General features: G+C 38.6%; 1 protein-coding gene across 1 annotated transcript; it reads left to right on the forward strand.

Annotated features, from left to right (window-relative positions):
• The first annotated feature begins 854 nt into the window (after positions 1–854).
• On the forward strand, positions 855–19,063 carry ttf2 (transcription termination factor, RNA polymerase II). Its single transcript, XM_008281593.1, has 23 exons — positions 855–932; positions 1,189–1,294; positions 2,282–2,368; positions 3,437–3,506; positions 4,029–4,904; positions 5,582–5,702; positions 6,111–6,293; positions 6,402–6,559; positions 7,121–7,202; positions 7,901–8,026; positions 8,155–8,305; positions 8,927–9,032; positions 9,221–9,405; positions 9,986–10,139; positions 11,626–11,717; positions 12,489–12,574; positions 12,950–13,092; positions 14,406–14,582; positions 15,000–15,058; positions 15,438–15,591; positions 17,126–17,208; positions 17,746–17,820; positions 18,185–19,063. Exons 1-23 carry the CDS (start codon positions 905–907, stop codon positions 18,327–18,329), a joined length of 3,447 nt encoding a protein of 1,148 aa, XP_008279815.1. The 5' UTR covers positions 855–904; the 3' UTR covers positions 18,330–19,063.
• Positions 19,064–19,484: the final 421 nt, after the last annotated feature.

Here is a 19,484-nt window from a genome sequence, read left to right on the forward strand (position 1 = left end):
AGTGTCGGTTTTAAATATTTGGTTGGTAACAGCAAACTAAACATAACCGAATATGAAAACCAAACGGTTGTATCACTTGACAATAAGTTTATGACACGTATCTCACAGTTTAGCTAATAAATCTGAAAGTGCTTTAGTGCGTTTTTAACCAAATGTCGTTGAATTTAAATAGCTTGGCTTCCCCTGTTGATACTCGCAGTTTTACTTGAGTCACAAAAACTTATTAACTTACACCGTAGTGGCGATCTAATAAAGTAGCAACATTTATAAGCATGTCAAAATGCGGGATTTACCTGAAACACCGGAGAAAATCAATCTCTCTGCAGTGAAAGTGTGAAGAATACAAACATAACAGACAAAAGTTTCGAAGCCTGCCGCCATATCAAAACAAAGCCCGCGAGAGCTACAGAAAACAACGAAAACGTTCTAGTTGCATTGTGGGTAATGTGGTTCAGCAGTAGTTTTAAAATGGCGGTTTTTTAAATTTAATTTAAATATGCATTTTAGTTTTAAAAACGAGTATAATACTTCAGCTACGTCTAAAAGACACTTTTATTAAACTTAAAAGCGATGCTTGTATCAGATAACGCTTTGATTTAACCGCTTTTTGCAGAATATTTCACAATAAAGTTCAACAAGTTTATATAACCATGCGTATCGTTTAATACAAATTTTTAAAATAGCTAAATGTTATGGACTTCAAGAAATATGCTTCGTATATTATCATATGTTTTACTTTCACCTCAAACACAAAGGATCTTTATGAAATAATTTCGACGCTTACTTTTATTCTGACATTTCCTGATCACGTGGTCCTTCTGACAGCAACGATTGGCCGATACAAAAAAACTAACGACACATGATATACTAGCAACTGAAACCGAACTGAAGGTGTGTTGGGACAATGGAAAAGGTTTTGTGTAATGTCCACGGTAAGTCTTAAAAAGTTTGTGGTATTTCATTGTTCGTTATAAGATAGAGACTCATTACATTTTGTGTGTACTTACTAGAAGTTCTATTTATGTCTCGTTACTTGAAACACTGCTTGTCATGTGCATGACACACTCATATGACAAGGCAGTTTACTTGAGCTATTTCTTACATTTTACCGGCACCTTACCAAAAGTATTTCCCTTCTAGTGAGGTGAAAGTTTACATCATTGACTAAATATCGCTGTCCTCACACAGGCTCCGTGTGTATGTTGAAAACGGGAGTAAAAGATGGACCAAATAAAGGCAAGAGCTTCTACGTCTGCGTTGACAAGCAAGGCTGTGATTTCAGTCAAGAAACCAGGTATTCACATCACTATCCGGTCACCCACAAGGCGAGGGTGACATCCTCACAACCACCATAGTAGTGACATGCACTGTAAAGCCTCACTGTTGTCACAAATCTACAGGTTCCTCACGAAGGAAGCCTCGTGAATATTGTTGTCCAATCTTGGAAATGTCCAAAAATCTAGTACCTCAAAACAGAGACCACTCTCTTACACCTTAACATCTGTTTAGATCGTCACTATTCTGAGTTTGGATCCAAGAATAGCAGATGTTTTTATATAGACTTGATTTGGCAGCTGTCTCTATGGCCCATATTAAAATGGCTTTTATGGTTTTCATATTCGGGCAAAATCACTATTTAAAACAATGCAGTTAGTAAATTGCAAAGGCTGCAGTTTAAGACATACATTTGCAGCGTGTATGAGCTGTTTTTGTGTTTGTTTGTTTTTTTAAAAGTATATATATTATTAGTTTATTTAACTTGAGTGCCAACCTCTGTAATACTTAGATGCAAAGTCTGACCTTTGCCTTGAATGACCTACCTGTTTCAATGCCAGAGGCTTTTTACAGTAACTACTTTATTTTTATTTTTTTATTTAACACAGTCACAGGTTTTGTGATAATTATTCTATCTCTTATGCCATTTAATACTGTAATGAATTCTTGTTTGAAGCAACTTTAAGTAAGTTCCCATCCTTGCATTAGAATATACAGCAGGTTATAATTTGATGATGGCAATGCTCTATCATGTTTTACATCTATTACATAACTACTAACTATTGAACTGAAGCTTAAGGAAATGTATATCACATATCACAATATCTCTTTAGAAAATTACAGTTGGATATTTTCCCCTAATTGTTCAGGTCTTATTCGTACCAGTAGTCAGTTTAATTCTACTTTGCAAAATTAGTTGTTGGGTTTTTTTTGTTTGTTTTGTTTTGTGTGTTACTCAGATTGTTGTTCCTGTTTGTAATCTGAATTATCATTATCTCTTCTCTAGCGTCTCACCTTCTCACTGCCTCCATCATGAAGATGCAATGGTGGAGCTCCAAGCTCTCAGCTACAGTCAACAGCAGCAGGGCCACAGGTGGGTGTGCAGCTGCTTTAGTGGTCCAAATCAGGAAGAAATTTCTGTTGTAACTAATACAGCTTACACAACACTTAATTAAACTTCATTCCTGTGGAGGCTTTACATTTAAAGTAATAAATTAAAGCCCCTTTCAGACATGCATTTGGCTTCATGTCTGGCCACTTATCTGAAAAGTCTGGATGGAAATTTTATTCGATCGGACCTAGTAACGTTTCCGTATCACTTTCAACACAGCAACTCTATGATATTGCATTAACAGAGAAGCACATTCAAGCAACGTACTTTGATTTGAGGAAGGCTTTTTCCCCATGTTAGCACCAGTTTTGGTCCAAAAACATCACTGACAACGGCAAAATGGCCAAAATTCAAAAAACACCCTTCTTATTTACTTTACCCTACTTTTTTTTTTTTCCACATCTTTTAAGAATTGAAATTTCTTTGAAAATACAACTTTACTGCAATGAAGACAAGTTGGACTAATAAGACTCACCAATAATGAATGTAATCCAGGTTAAAACATTAAAGGGAGCTAAAGTTTAGTTTGTTGCTTCCAGCTGTTTGTAAAAGTCTTTCCTCTGAGTTTATCAAATACCTGTTCAAACTGCAGCAGGATGCATGTCCAAAGACAGTAAGTTGAGCATATTTATGCAACTGGAGCAACAGAAGTTGAAATTGTGAAGTTTCCTTGACATGAAGACGTCATCGGTCAGGATGTAACTCAAGTCACACTGTGTTATTCTTTACCTCACACAGTTTAACTGTCACATACGGAGTGACAGTTCATCAGCGGCAGTTAAATAATGTGTTACGTAACGGATTTTGATTTAATTTTGGGTTCATTAGTGTATTAATATGCAATTACACATCACTTGATGTGGTGTCCAATCTCCTATGTATGACAAAGGGGATGTATCTCTGAGTAAAGCTGAGAGGAACATTAATGGAAAAGTGACCTATAGTATGTCTCACTGACAGAAAGCCATCACTTTAACAGATCAATGAAGGCAACAACGTATCCTATGTAATATACCCAATGTAGCTTAAATTTTTTCTCTTTTTTTCCAGGTTGTTCTACCGATGTATTATGGGCAAAAAAACAGGCCAGAGATGGTGTGGAAACGTGCCTTGGACCGCAGTAAGACCTACCACAGATTTCACCATGCATATAGTCAATTTGAGTTTTATTTTTTCATTATTATTATTATTGTTGTTGTTGTTGTTGTTGTTGTTGTTGTTGTTGTTGTTATAGGCAACAGTCGATTAAATGAGTACTCCTTCAAAAATAATTAACCAGAACTATTTTGATAACAGATCAATAGATTACATCTTTTTTTTTTTAAAAACAAAATTTGACAGTTTAATATACTAAAGGTAAAAATGTAATGCTTTCTTCTTGACTTTTTGTCTTAAGAAACAAAAGTTTTAATTGATAAGAAAATAAACTGCGGGTTAGACACTTGTCAAAATAATCATTGCTTGCAGGTGTGTAATCTGTAAGAAATGTAAATAGATATTTTTTCTAATTCTAAGTAGTGTCTGTATAGTATGTAATTTTTACATATAAACATGCCTATACATTTTACTTTTTTGTTTTGCGTCACTTTCTTTAAAACTGCGTTCTACCCATTTTTTGAAAAATGTCTGTTCTCCTTCATAGTTGCAGCCAGAGAAAGAAAAGAGAAGCCCTTTATCCGATGCACAGCTGCAGCCCTCCTGTCTTCCACCTGTCCGAAATCCCTTTAAGGCCCCTGGCAAGACAGATAAGGACTCTGAGTGGAAAAGGATGCAGTGTGGTGGACGTGAGGAGAAAGACAGTGAGGCAAGTCACAAGGCTGAAGAAAGAGAAAGCTATCACAAAGAGAATGTGAAGAATGTGAGTGCAGTGAGAGAAGAAGATGAAGGAAAGCTGAAGTCGTCAGATACTTACCGAGGTAAACAACTTCCGCTGGGGATGAAGTTAAAGAAGAGAGTTTCAAATGAGGACAGCAGCAGTCCCAAAGCAAATAATGTGGAGAAAACATTAGATAAGATACAAGACAAAGAAGAAGAGAACCACACTGAGCAGGGAGAAGCAGAAAAAAAGATTTCTACCTCCAGCATCAACACTGTTCACCCTGAGAAAATCAATGAAACTGCACCAGATCGTCACAAGAACTCACCCCAGACACCAACAGAAGGTGAAGCCTGTCTGGTGAAACAAGCTGACCCCACAGTGGAAAAGAGCACACCCAAATCTGCACCCAGCAAACAGGCTTCCACAGACTCTGATAACACCAGGAACCCCTCATCTGACAAACCAACACTGCCAGAGTCCAGTCAAACCAAAAACCACCAAGAGGGTGATGATGATGATGATGCTGATGTAGTGCTGGTGTCAGTAAAACCTGCTGCTTCGAAAACTCCTCCTGTTTCTGCCGTCCAAAAGACCCTGACCACCTTCCCTGGGTTCCAGCCAGCATCTAAGGTCAAGGATCAGGTGGAAGATCCCAGAGGGCTGCATCGCCTGCTCACCACCCAGCTGCAACAGAAAAAGGTGGGTTAATAGTCAAATCCATTTGGCTGCTATTTTTCTTCGGTAGGCGTCTATTGTATGGATTGACCAATACTGGTTTTCCGCGGCCGATACTAATGCCGCTTCTAATCGATCAAACAAAACCTGTCCGTCATAACTAGGCTTCTTCATTAATAAGGGTGACTTTAACTAAATATGTACAATAGAAATAGGAGTGATTAAATTAGAATGCTGTTTATGTGGGATCAACTGAGATTAATCAGTTTGTCTCCTGCTGTTACTGCTGCTGTTCTTCTCTATTTTACTAATCTTTCTCTGTTCTGTCACTTTTATTACCCACTAAGGTCTACATATTAAAGCATTATTAATTACTGTTTTCCAGACTCTGTTTCAGAGTAAGTTGTGGCTGCCTTCTAACTTAGCCACTAGCCGTTAGCATAGCCTTAGCCACTGTGAGTGTAGCTAATCATCAGCCAATAAGAATAAAAATACAGATAATTGCAAAAATACTCAATGTCAGCCAGGATATTCAGCCAGGCCTGTAATCAGTCTATCCCAAATCTGTTAAGTTTGCAGCCTTGATACTTGGTATTGCAAATGATTGAGACAGAGTTTTACCTTTTTTTATGTTTTTCAATGTATCGATTTGTATTTGTATCTGTTTTTCTATTTCTTACTGCTTATCTTTCCCTGTGAAGGCCACTCTGTCTGTGGTGAATGTGGCAGCTCTGCCAGATAAAGGAGAAAGGCTGAAGACGCAGGTCAAAGAGCTGGAGGAAGCGCTGGAGTCGCTGAGCCTCACTGTTGCTACTCAGCCTGGTAAGAGTTAAACTCCATCCATCCATCCATTATCTATACACCACTTAATCCTCACTAGGGTCATGGGGGGCTGGAGCCTATCCCAGCTGACGCAGGGTGAAGGCAGGGGGACACCCTGGACAGGTCACCAGTCTATCACAGGGCTACACATAGAGACAGACAAGAGTTAAACTGTTGGGTAATATGTATTTTTTTTAAGATTCCACTCCATCCAGGTCTTTTTCACTTATCCCTCTGGGACTCCCAGTTTGACTTCTGGGTATGGGTTCATTGTAAAAGTCTGACATTGTGTAGAGGACATCCAGCCTTGTTCACAAGAGAACATTTAAAGCTTTATTGTGAAATAAATATAGTAAAATTTGCATTCATTTCTGTCTGTGCTCACTGTAATGTAAAAATCACTTTCAGAGTCCCAGAGTGGATGTAATAGCAGTGATTCTGGTAAAAGCAGCACCCAGATGAACCCATTCAGTCGGCAGGGTGGCACCATCCTGCTCCCTGCTCCCCCAGCGCAGGGCCCCTCTCAGCACCAGGCGTCTGGCAGCTCTTTGGGGCTCCAGCTGAGTCAGGGATACACCCAGATGTATGGAGGTAGGCCAAATGGACAGGATGAACACATTTATGCAAATGTTGCCCTCTCACCAAATTGATTTGTGCTTCATACATGCATAGTAAATCCGTGGTCCTTTATGTTTCCAGCAAACCCACAGGCACAGGCCTTTTATGGTGGCAGGATGACTGAGGACCGTCTGCTGGCGGTGAAAAATGCCACCTGTGAGGCCATTGACCATCTCCATAAATCTCTGGAGTCGTGTCCCGACGCTGAGGCCGAAGCCAGAGACCCCAAAGGCATTAAGGTTAGACTCTCCTTCACCCACTAGTCTGCTTTTTCATTCACTCTTAGAGTTGAACACCACTAATACAATATGACAAACTTTCAGGGAACGATGCATCTCATTCATGATTGACACTCCCATCCACACACTTTGCTGTTAAAACATGACAGTTCCCCAGACTCAAAATCATTTCCTTAGAAAAGTGGTTTGCACAGAGCCCTGACCTCAAACCCATCCAACATGTTTAGGATAAATTAAATATGTGTACTGAGCCTAGGTTTACTTCCCAGTGTCTGTGGACATCAATACAGTTCTTAGGACAAAGTCGCTGTAGCCAGGTTAAAAACTCAGATTGAAAGCCTGAAAGCAGCAGATTAAGGCCCATGTGTTTTAATTAGCATGTTCTAAAAATCACATATTTAGAATCTTAAAGTGTCACATATACAAACATAGTGTATTCACTGTCTTTTGAAAGCTGTTATTTTTGCTGAAAATGTTTGGACAGTTTGTATTGGACAGAGCCTTTGTGTCGTCTTTTGATCAGACTCCAATATAATTGCCCTCTTGTGATTGGCCGATCAGGTGCCGCTCCTGGCCCATCAGAGGAGAGCTTTAGCCTGGCTGCTCTGGAGGGAAACGCAGAATCCCTGCGGAGGAATTCTAGGTTGGTTCATAAATTATTTATGCATGGTCTTTATTCAGGGGTTTACAGTGAAATCTGATAAGAAAGGGAGTGTGGAGTAAAGACATGTACTATAATAGTTCAAACTGATATTGTTTGTTCCTGTTCCTCTTTGAAAATCCAACCTGTACTCCATTTTTAAACATTTTTAGAGGTGGAAATAAGCCACTGAGGTGTATTTATTACAGAAACCTCAATTTCCACCCTATTTACCACAGGATGTGGCTTCCTCAGCTGTTATTTAGGCTTGTACAGAATGTTCAAATGTAAAAATAAATCAGGCCAGTCAGTTTGATACATTGTAAATATTATTTACTGTGCACATTAACCCATTGACTTGACTGCACATGTTGATTTACATTACCGCTGTATGATCATTAACATTAATGAATTGTAATAAATATTCTTTGAGTTTATGATACTGTAGCACACTCTTAACTTTCACAGGAATCTTATTTAAATTGTTTTAAGTATGTATGTCTGGGATCTCTCTGTGTTGTTGGCTGTCTTAGCTAAAAAGATCTTACATAAGACAATTTAAATCTTAATGAGCATTTAATAACGAATGTTGGCATAACAAAGAGATGAACTGTGTCTGTAAAGTGTCACATTGCAGTTTCTTTTTTTTTTTTTTTTTCTTCTTATACTTTTGATCTGACTCGTATTCTGTTTGGATTCAGCGGATGACATGGGTCTGGGAAAGACCTTGACCATGATTGCTCTCATTCTGGCCAAGAAGATCAAGGCAAAAGAAGATGATGAAAAGAAAGAAGAGAAGAAGCTGGAGACCTGGATATCCAAAACTGGTAGCCAGAACCTTTTGGTCATAGTTTTATTGGGTCAAATAAGACACGGCTAGGTTGCAGCTTGCATTGATATGACACAATACCTGTTTTTTTTTTTTATGTGTTTTATTTGCCTGTTTGTTGTCCAGACTCGTGCCTTGTGGTTTCTAAAGGCACTCTGATCATCTGTCCTGCCTCCCTGATTCACCACTGGAAGAAGGAGATTGAAAGACATGTGAAGACAGGCAAGCTGACAGTGTACCTGTATCACGGACCCAACCGTGAGAGAAGTGCCAAAGTGTGAGTGAACCGTGCAGACGTCTAAAAATAAAAAAATACCCACCACTGCTGCTATTTCTCCTCTGTATTATGCTTCTGTTTCACTAACAGTGCAATCATAGCCTCTTCTCTCCTTTACAAGTGCCCACAGAAATACAATAGTGACTTCTAACTGAGTGGCACGTTGCAAATGAGTTGTTCAAGAAATGTCAGGTTTAAAATCTAATCATTTTCTTTGTTGCTTAAGTTTCTATCCCTGATAAAAGATGTGGCTTTGGTGATTTTGTAAAGACAGTATGCTTTCAAACCCCCCAGCAGGTTTAATTTCAGAAGGTTGTACAGTATATGCTCTGTAAATACACTTTGTTTTATATCAGTCATTGATATTAAACTGTCACCAAGCCCTGATGTTCAGTCCATTTAATGGTCGCAAGCTGAAGCCCTTAGAATGATGAATCTATAACTATAGGGAGAGTTGTGTATGTGCTGGAAAAGTGTGTTCTCTTGAGATTTTTGAGTGTCGAGTATCTATTGACATTCATAATGAATACTTCCCAGATCTTCATTGACCTGCCATTCTTCCAGTTTGGAAGACATTTGATACACACAATCTAACTACAGTATTCTGTGTCTGCTCCTCAGACTGGCAGATTACGATGTGGTGGTGACCACATACAGTCTGGTCTCTAAGGAGATCCCAGTCCAGAAGGAGGAGGCTGATAAACCCAGCAAGGATCCTGATGATGTGGTAAATATAAATCGTATTTACGACAGAAGGCAACATCTGTGAGTGTAGCATTTATTCACAAATACAAAGTTATGCTAATAATGCAGGCTGATGATACATTTGTTTTTTTAGATTTAAAAAGTGTGTGTTTTATGATTTCAAAACTAAAAAACTTAGACAAACACACACTTCATGACATTTTTCCTCAGCCTTTACACTCGCCTCCTCTTCTGCGAGTGGCCTGGGCCCGGGTGATTCTCGATGAGGCCCACAACATCAAAAATCCAAAAGTGCAGACTTCCATGGCTGTCTGTCAGCTGAGGGCTGGAGCCCGCTGGGCTGTCACTGGTACACCGATCCAGAACAACCTGCTCGACATGTATTCACTGCTCAAGTAAGAAAAAAACAATATGAAACTTTGAAAAATGCTACCTGGCTGAACTGCTTCCTCTGTTGTGTCTGCATGCTCGACGTGTGGTTCTCAAATTCTAAAAACAAATCTCATGAATAAATCATGCAAGCAAGACAAAAGCTACAATGAAGCAGATAATAAATGTCCATATGATTAATTCATTATCTATTTAGGTGGAAATTTGACTACAGCTGATTTGGCTTTGTGTTGAATGCATGTGAGTTTTCTCACAATTCAGGAGTTATGAGATGAAAGGTGGTTTAGAAGTGGCCACAAGGTCACACTAACTCATCTCAGTTTTACAAAATAGGTTGTAAATTCGCATTTGAAAAAAGAAAAGGCTCAAATTCAAGGATGTTTATTCATAAACCTATTCCAAGGCAACATTTGCTCATGTTTTCCAGAGCCACACTGATGAATGAATTTGTGCTTTTTCATTGATAATACACAAAAAATGATTCTGACCCTCAAGTCTTTTTTAAACTGCTAATATAACTGCATCTTCATTGCAGTCAAGTTAAGTACAGATGAGATTCTGTTTATTCACCATTTTGTCTTTCAGGTTTCTTCGCTGTTCTCCGTTTGATGAGTACAAACTCTGGAAAGCTCAGGTGGACAACGGCTCCAAGAGAGGCAGAGAGAGACTCAACATCCTGACAAGGACGCTGCTGCTCCGACGAACCAAAGACCAGCAGGACTCCAAAGGAAAACCACTGGTAGAGACACACACTCACAGAAGGAAACACTGGAATAGGTTGTAAATATTGGAATAGGAAAGGAAAGGAAAGACTTGGACTTAGACTGACTATTAATCCCAGAGGGAAATTCAGTCGTTACAGCAGCAATATTCAACAAAGGGGTAAACAAAGCAAAAAGACAACACAGAATATTAGGGTATAAAAAGAAGGTTAAATAAAGTAAAAATAAATAAGATAAAAATATAGAAAATATAATATAGAACAAGTCAACAAGTTTACAAGAATATATAAGACAGATACAGAAATGTGCAGATGAACAGAATATGCAAATGTGTAAATGTAGATTGAAGCATTAAAAGTCTCATTGCTGTCAGGAGGAATGACCTCCTGTAACGTTCCTTGGAGCAGCGGGGTTGTATCAGTCTGTTGCTGAAACTGCTCCTCAGATTGTCCACAGTTTGATGGAGGGGGTGCGAGGTGCTGTCCATGATGACCTGCAGTTTGGTCAGCATCCTCTGCTCCACCACCTCCTCCAGGGTGACCAACTGACAGCCATCAACAGACTGGGCTTTCCTCATGAATTTGTTCAGTCTGTTGGCATCCTTCGCCTTGATGCCTGCGCCCCAGCACACCACAGCACAGAAGATGGCGCTCGCCACCACAGACTGATAGAACATCAGGAGCATGCAGTTGCATTCATTGGAGAACCTGAGCCTCCTGAGGAAGTACAGTCGGCTCAGGCCTTTCTTGTAGATGGCCTCTGTGTTGGTGGACCACTCCAGCTTGTTATCTAGACTCACACCCAGGTACTTGTAAGTCTGGACAATCTCAACATCAGTCCCGTTGACGCACAGAGGAGAGGGTGGTGACTTGTTCCTCCTGAAGTCCACCACCATCTCCTTGGTTCCTGTATTCATCCTCCCTCCTGTTCTTCACACAGCCTACTATGGCCGTGTCATCTGAGAATTTCTGCAGGTGACACGACTCAGTGCTGTACTTGAAGTCCGAAGGGTAGGTGATGAAGACGAAGGGAGACAGCGCAGTTCCCTGGGGGGCCCCGGTTTTGGAAGTCAGACATTCAGACACACAGACTTCACATACCCTGGTTTTAAGATGCAACTGAAACACTGGCTTAAGTGTTTACTTGTTACATGTATTTTTATCTGTATGTCATCACTTGAAATGATTTTGTTTTTGTTACCTGTCTGGGGACTAAGAGCATAAATGTTTGATTTTGCTATAATCTGGCTTGTTTACATCTTTTATCTTGTATTTTTATACTGATGTTCATTAATGCACAATGCTCCTAGTAAATTTCTAAAAAAAAAAAAAAAAAAACAAACAAAAAACACCTCTCTTAATGGTAACATACCAGTGATTGATTAATTTTTTTTTTAAATGATGGCAGAGTCATCATGGCTGCTTAGAGTTTGTTCAGCCACTGAATTTGTATGTTGGTTGATTCAAATCAATCGTGACTGAAGTGAAGTGTTGAATGTTTCAGGTGTCTCTTCCTGACCGGACCTGTGAGGTGCATCAACTCAAACTCTCTGAGGATGAACAGTCTGTGTACGATGTGGTCTTTGCCCAGTCCAGGTAAAATAACATCTTGCCTTTTTTTTAAAAAGAAAAAATGCTGTTGTCATTGCATGTAACTGTCAATGCTGTACATTTTTAGTGGTTTGTATTCTTATTGTGTGTTTTGTATTTGTCTATTTTTTTAAATTTCTGCAATTCAGTTTTTATCTCATATTGTCATTCTTGCCTGTTGCTAATTGATTTTTAGCAAATTGAAAGGGTGGAATGATTAAACAAAAGATTAAAGGGAAAACAAATCATTTTATCTTTTCCTAGTCTTTTATAGAAGATTTATTTCTTATTCTAAATTTGCTAAAGAAAGCTGGTTTGATGCTTCCCTTCCAATCTCCTTCAGCTTAGGAAACATAACCATGGAGAAAAGGAAAAGTGTGACTATCCTCCACTTAATTGTTTCAATAATGTTTTAAAGACAACATGTGATTTATTAGCTTTCAATAAGCTGTCACCATGTGCTGTTGTGTTAATTAACTTTTCTGAACAACTTTGGACACATCATGCACAACTTCTTTTTTTTTTTTACTTTCTGATGATTTCCATCAAGGATTTTGAAAAGTGTCTGAGAATGAAATAAGGATCAATCAATAGGACCTTGACGGGTAATTTTAGATTCCAGTTGGCGAAATCTAGGCAGCGAAGAAATAACTACTCACCTTTTAAACTTGGCACTGGTTATAAAATACTGGCTTGCTGTTAAGTCTTCCTTTATGTGGTAGAACAACTATTTAAGAAATGTAAAAATGACACTGGACTGGTGATCTGTTTCTCTAGATCTACTCTGCAGAACTACCTGAAGAGACATGAAGGAAATGATGTGAACAAGGGAAAGACTTCCAGTTCCAATCCTTTTGAAAAAGGTAAAATATCAGCTTGCTGTTTCACCATTTTTTCAAAAGGAATAGTGCTCTGATTGTTGTAACAGGTTTGACTTATGGGTTTATATTTGTGGCTCAATTATGCACACAGAATCACTTGACTTCTGTTTTGTGGATTCAAAAAAGGTGAATCAAAGAAAGATTTTTAGAAGAGTTTTATTCAAGATTGGTGTTTTCTGGAAAGTTGTATGTTGAAAGTTTGTGTAAAATACACAGAGCATAAAGTAAGAGAACAGAGAATTTCCCATTTGGGGTAAATCAAGTCTGACATTTTTGCCTTTAAAGTCAAACTTGATAAGTAATCAGCGTTGTTATTACTTATTAGTGTGTATCAGCGTTTGTGTTCCTTCTGTCCAGTGGCCCAGGAGTTTGGAATGTCCCAGGCCGACCCGGCTGTGTGCAGCTCTCAGCAGCCCGCACAGGCGTCCAGCACCGTCCACATCCTGTCTCTGCTGCTGCGCCTCCGACAGTGCTGCTGTCACCTCTCACTTCTTAAGAAGGTAAACACACTCACATGTTTTCCAACCGGTTTTCTACCAGTGGCCATCAAACTTTATTGCTGTGTTCACACCAGACGTGAGTAAAATCATCCACGCGAATGATTTACATGTAAAATCAATGTGAAGACGCGATTAGACACGAGTACACATCCCACTGTGCGAATGATGGGATTGAGTGAGTTATTCGCGTGAATTAGCGTTGGACGCCCAAGCTGAAAAATCTGAACTTTAGCGATCTTTCGCCCCACGAAGGCCAATCAGCGTTGAGATTCTCTGGTGACGTCAAGAACATGATTCATTCATTTCTTTGCACCTACACCGTGAATATTGATTGATTTTCTCACCAGAGACAGATGGACAGGCACTCTGCAGCTGGGATAGAGCACCTGTATCCTGGTACTGATCCTCTCCAACAAATTGTCAAACTGTGCCAGGTCAGCCGAAAATAGCGCTGGAAACGGCTGTCATCCAGGCACAGCTTCTGGAGAAGGTGGACCCAGACATGGCAGCATCTGGATTCGAATCCAGACATGAATCTCGCCACCTTAAACGCACGAAAGACGCAAATTACTTGCACGAATGAAGCAAGTGAACTCAGTGCATACACGTGTCCGAATCGCGCAAATAGCACGATGAATTCGCTTCTGGTGTGAACACAGCACACTCCCCCTTTCTGCAGGAATGATAGCTAAATCATCAGACACTTCTAAACAGTGATATCAATATCATTGCAATATTACTTTTCTCAATACTTCCTGCAATATCAGTTGCCGTTTAGTGTTTCGTTTCATGTGCAATATTTCATATTTTAATTTCTCAGGTGCAGGCTTTCAGTTTTAAGTGTAGTATTTCGTTATCACATCTAAACCTTTTATTTTCATTGGCAGCATTTTGATAAAGTGCAGTATTTCACTTTCATGTACGACATTGTCAATGTAATGTGCAATACTTAATTTTAGCTAATTTCTCAGGTGCGATATGTCATTATGTGTAGTATTACTTATTACCTCAGTGTAATTGACAGTACTTATGTTTTATTCTAGCCTTATTTTATTCACTAGTTTTATTTCAGTATTGTATCACTTACATCCTGTTGCTTTTCTACTTTATAAGCACTGCAATTCTTGTGTCATTTTGTTTTTTCTGAAATACATCTGGCACAGGGTGTTTCTATCTAACGTATCTTATGTTCTGACAGGGCTTGTCCTTCATGAAAAACACATGCACAGACACTTAACTTCACACGAAGACCAACTGCATAATACACAGATGCATTAATTAATTTCCCTCTTCGTCTCCTCCACTCTGTTCAGACACTCGACTCCACAGAGTTGCAAGGTGATGGGATTGTTTTGTCTCTGGAGGAGCAGCTCAATGCTCTGTCGCTCTCCTCCAGCCCCTCATCGGGTCCCGATCCTAAAGACACTGTGGCCCTTAATGGAACCCGTTTCGCCTCAAAGCTATTTGAAGACACCAGTGAAAGCACCAAGGTGGGCAACAGCTGTGCCCATGCACCTAAGCATTACTGTTGAAAATGTTTCCTGCAGGCTGTTAGCAGTAATAAGAGATTGAAGTAAAATAGAAAAATCAATCTGTTCTGAATATTGCAATTATTTTTATTCACCACAGACCAATAAAGGAAAAGCAACAAGTGACTTTAATGGCAGGAAAAATGGTTGAAGTCAGGAAAAGTCACAGGTTATTTAAAGGGTCTGGACTTGACGTAACTAATTCAACTTGTTTTTGTTGCAATTTTTACAATCTTACTTTTCTGTTGAATAAGTTTTCTAACTTGTTTTATCTAATTTGCACTTTGTTATTTTTCCCACAAGGTTGTACACAAGTAAGGTTATTGTTTTAGATTAAGATTAACATTTGAACTATATCATTTTTCTTTGAATGTCCAGATTTCTGCTGTTGTCTCCGAGCTTAAGGCAATCAGACAGAAGAGTGATGATCAGAAAAGGTAAAACAACATTACAGAATCACTTTACATGCAGTTTTTTTCTGTTAATATTCTATATCTGCCTACGTCAACACATTTTAAAAAAATAAAAATTTTAAATCCATCTCAACAAATGTCCAGACATTAGCTCTGGTCACACTTTTGACTATGTCATACCATCTTCCTCAGCAATTGCAGTGACCCACTTTTCATCGCTGCTGAGGAAAAGAGTGTGATCGTCTGTTTGCGTCACACGTATTTACCTTTTGTTGTGCAGCTCTGTACAAATGGTCTTTTAAAGGAAGTATAAAATAACTGACCTGTTAAACTGCAAGTGACTTAAGAGAAGCATTTGATCTTGTGTTCTAATCCACATGTTGTCTCCTGTCTGGTACTTTAGTGTAATCGTGTCCCAGTGGACCAGCATGCTGCACATTGTAGCTGTTCATCTGCGGCAGTTGGGCCTGAGATATGGAGTTATTGACGGGACTGTCAACCCTAAACGTCGCATGGACCTGGTGGAAGAATTCAACACTAATCCTAAAGGACCACAGGTGAATCTTTCTACCTTCAGAACAAATTACACAAGAAACACCTGTTACTATTTTTAAGATGGTTATTGTGTATTTTATTAAAGGTAAGAACACCACATAACATTAAAACCTATGAAAAACTGTATTAAACAGAAAATATTATGTTTTTGTGGGCTATTTGCTTTCGTTTATTGTGTTATGGCATTTCTGTGCATGTAAAAGGTCTTAAAACTTAGAATACACAAAATCCACACCAAAGGGAATTATTATTCTCTCCCACAGAAAACATTGCTTCTTACCTGACCTAAACACCTTGTTTAAAGTCTAAGCCTATCTTCCGTTACTTATTGACTTCACTGTGTAACACTTTTGCATATCGCCTGCAGTGTAACTAGTTTGGCCACGCTCTCAAATAAAGATTGAGCAGTTTGCTCGCAGTCCAGCTGATCAGATGTTCAGTATGAGAAATATAATGTGTATTTTGAACACTAAAGCATGTAACATAGTCTATTAGACTCAAAAAATAAAATGATATACCTGTAAATGTGCATGGAATGAGCTCTTTAAAATTTTGTAAATACCGGCAATATTCATGAAATGCATCCTGGGAAGTTTCTGATCTGCGTTAGCACTGAAGAGCTCATTGTTTATGAGCTAGCTTAGTAGATTTGTTTTATACATATGCATGATTATGTACACACATGCACATAGGTGCTGCAATGGCTGTGCAAAAACAACTAGACATGATAAAAATTCCTTAAAAATAAAAATAAAAAGTCATAATGAGGCACAATGAGACTGTGAAACTCAAGTACAGTGTTCATTGTGCAAGAGTTCCAGCCCTGTGTGTTATGTTTATGCATACATCTATATGTTATATACATATTTACATTGTGCCAGTGTGCTGTGTGCCAGTGGTTTCTCAGTGCTGGCCTACATGTGGCCACGATGCACCAAGACACACAACAATGTGCCAGCAAAGGCAGGGAAGAATAATGCATGCTAGTAAGCATGGATGTATAAAAGGGTGCTTTTTATTCTGCTAAAGTATTGTCTCACTTCCCTCACTTACGTCTTAGCTCCTCTCAGTGAAGATGTGAAGTAGGATACAACTGTATTTCCTCGCTATACCTCCTCATTTCCACCAAGTGTATAAGGATTGGAACATCCTCTATGATGGTGGAGGGGGAACTGGAGAGGAGGTTCTGGGTCACGAGTAGGAGAGGACACGAGGAAATATAAATTATAAGTTAGCATAATTACAAGCGCCCTAATTGCTGCCAAATATTTCTGTGACGGATATGCTTTCAACAGATTTCTCTTACCCCTAGGGAAAACACACTGGGTGATTTGAGTAAACAGTAGATGTGAATGTAAATTGTATTTATTTACAAGAAAATGTCCTGTGGCTCCTTTAGGATAAGAATGCAACAACCCTGCATTTGCAATAATGATCATTTAACAAACGTTTTTTGTTTTGTTTTTCAAATGTATGAGGCCAAAATATAAAGAAATGTGATTTTAATGCCATTGTTTTTTCACACAAATGACACAGGTGATGCTGGTTTCCCTTTGTGCTGGAGGGGTTGGACTCAATCTCATCGGTGGAAATCACCTCTTTCTCATTGACATGCACTGGTGAGAGGCACAAAACTAACAGCAAATTATTGCGGCTGTTTGCTTCCCCCAGCTTGATATGGCTAATTTAATGCACCGTATGTCTTTGAAGTAAATATCTTTTATTAATTTTTATGTAATTGTTCTTAAAATACCTTAATCTCCTTTTCTTACTCATTATTTGACCTTCAGCTGAACATCACATCATCATCTGTCTCTTCATCTTCTTACATTGTCTCAATTTTAACTTCACATTGAGCATTTTACAAGCAAAAGAATCAACATTTAAAGACATTACAACCATTTTACACTGTGTAAAAATGTCATTTTCAGCCCACTTAAACATTTTTCAAAATGATTTGCCAGTTATATTTTGCATGAATAAATGTAGAAAAATCCATTTCAAGAACAATAACTTAAAAAACAAAAAAATCTTGTTCACACGCTTCTCTGATAATGTTTGATGCAGTTGGCGGAACAATTAAAGGTTAAGAAATGTTGGTGTGATCAGTATAAGAAAGAAGTTTTTTAAACTCTGACCCCTAAATGCTCTGACAGGAACCCAGCCTTGGAGGATCAGGCCTGTGACCGAATTTATAGAGTTGGACAACGTAAAGATGTCACCATCCACAGGTAACCTAATGATCAGAATGTTTTATATGTGTGTGTGTGTGTGTGTGTAGAAACTATTGTTCTCTATCACATCAAGCACTCTTGGAAAAGGACGGTACTTAGACAAAGTGGCACACAATAAGTGACAAGATACAACACCAGAATACAATTAAATTTGAATTTCTTTGCCATGTCAGCAAGAAACCCGCAAGACATAGTTCTAAGGTTTATTCTGGGTGAAATGGTTCATAGACGGCTCCGAATTCACAAAACTTACTCCATGTGCATTGTTATTGTTAGTTTCTACATCTGAAGGCAGTGATGTGCCCTGTTTGTCATTAGAATATAAAAGTTCATTGTATTGGGTTTTGTATTTTGCCTCCAGGTTTGTTTGTGAAGGTACAGTGGAGGAGAAGATTTCCACACTACAGACGAAGAAGAAGGAGCTGGCCCACAATGTGTTGTCGGGAACAGGAAGCACCTTCTCTAAACTCTCCCTGGCTGACCTCAGAATCATTTTTGGTGTCTGAGACGGGAAAGTGCTGCTGCTGTGTAACTAACAGCTATTTATTCACATATACGTTCAGTATTTATGCAAGTATTAAGGTATATGTCTGGAGAAATCTTGAAATAGCCTCTTAAGATTGAGGTAAGAAATCACCTATATGTTAGATACTAGTTAGCATGACCTTATTTTTTGCTCTAAGCCAAAAATGGTGACCATTAGTTTATTTTATTCATTTTTAAAAAACTGTTCAGCCATTTCCTCCAGCAGAAACTGCAGCACTGCTGTTGGATTACTCTAAACAGCGGATTTGAGTTTGCTATCGAACATTTCCTGAGTTTTTCCTGAGAGAAGTTTCCTGAGACTGTAGATACTGTTAAAAGCAGCCAGAATTCAAATTCCTCAACTTGAAACGTGTGTATCCACACTAACGTCAACATGCATTTCATATATTCCCTGAGATGCTCTTTTTGTCTAGAATTATGCTTTATTACACATATTCCTGTGTTTGTGTCATATGCTACAGTAAGTGTGGCGGTATTTTTACATGTTTAAATATATCCTCTAAGATCATGTTTTATTTGTTTATTTGCAAATTTGGGGGATTTTCAACTGGGTATATATTATTTCTTTAAATCTGTGCCACCTGATGGAGTTTATTTCATTCAAATATGTTTTTATTTTTTCTTGTAGCTGTATTTATGTTGATATGATTTAAATAAATGCAGGTGAAGGAAGTTGTGGAAGTTAACATGAGAACTTGCTGTATTCAGTCCTTTGTGTGGTGAATTGAAATTTATTCAGCATTTTTGGGAATGAAGTCAGGATATATGTATCTCCTGATTTGGTTGTGTTGATGAAATACATTTCTGGCACTGAAGAATGGAAACATGGGTGGACATTTGGGTTAGTTTAAGTGTGTATGCTTAAATGAAACAACCGATATCTTATGCATTTTTAAGATTATAAATTGGTGTTAATGTGGATTGTCATATTTATCCACTGACTTATTGCGCTCACAGCAGTCCAACATGTCTTCAGATCTCCCAAGTGTTTGTTATATTAAAATCCAGTGGTTCGTGATGCCTTTAGGAAACCTCGGAATTTTGGGGGTAAACTCTACAACAAAGGCACAAAAGGCGGAGAATAGAATCTACACGTTGTAAAGTAGTTATTTTGA

Source organism: Stegastes partitus, unplaced genomic scaffold (assembly GCF_000690725.1).
Source record: "Stegastes partitus isolate 25-593 unplaced genomic scaffold, Stegastes_partitus-1.0.2 Scaffold238, whole genome shotgun sequence".
Classification (NCBI taxonomy): Eukaryota; Metazoa; Chordata; class Actinopteri; family Pomacentridae; genus Stegastes; species Stegastes partitus.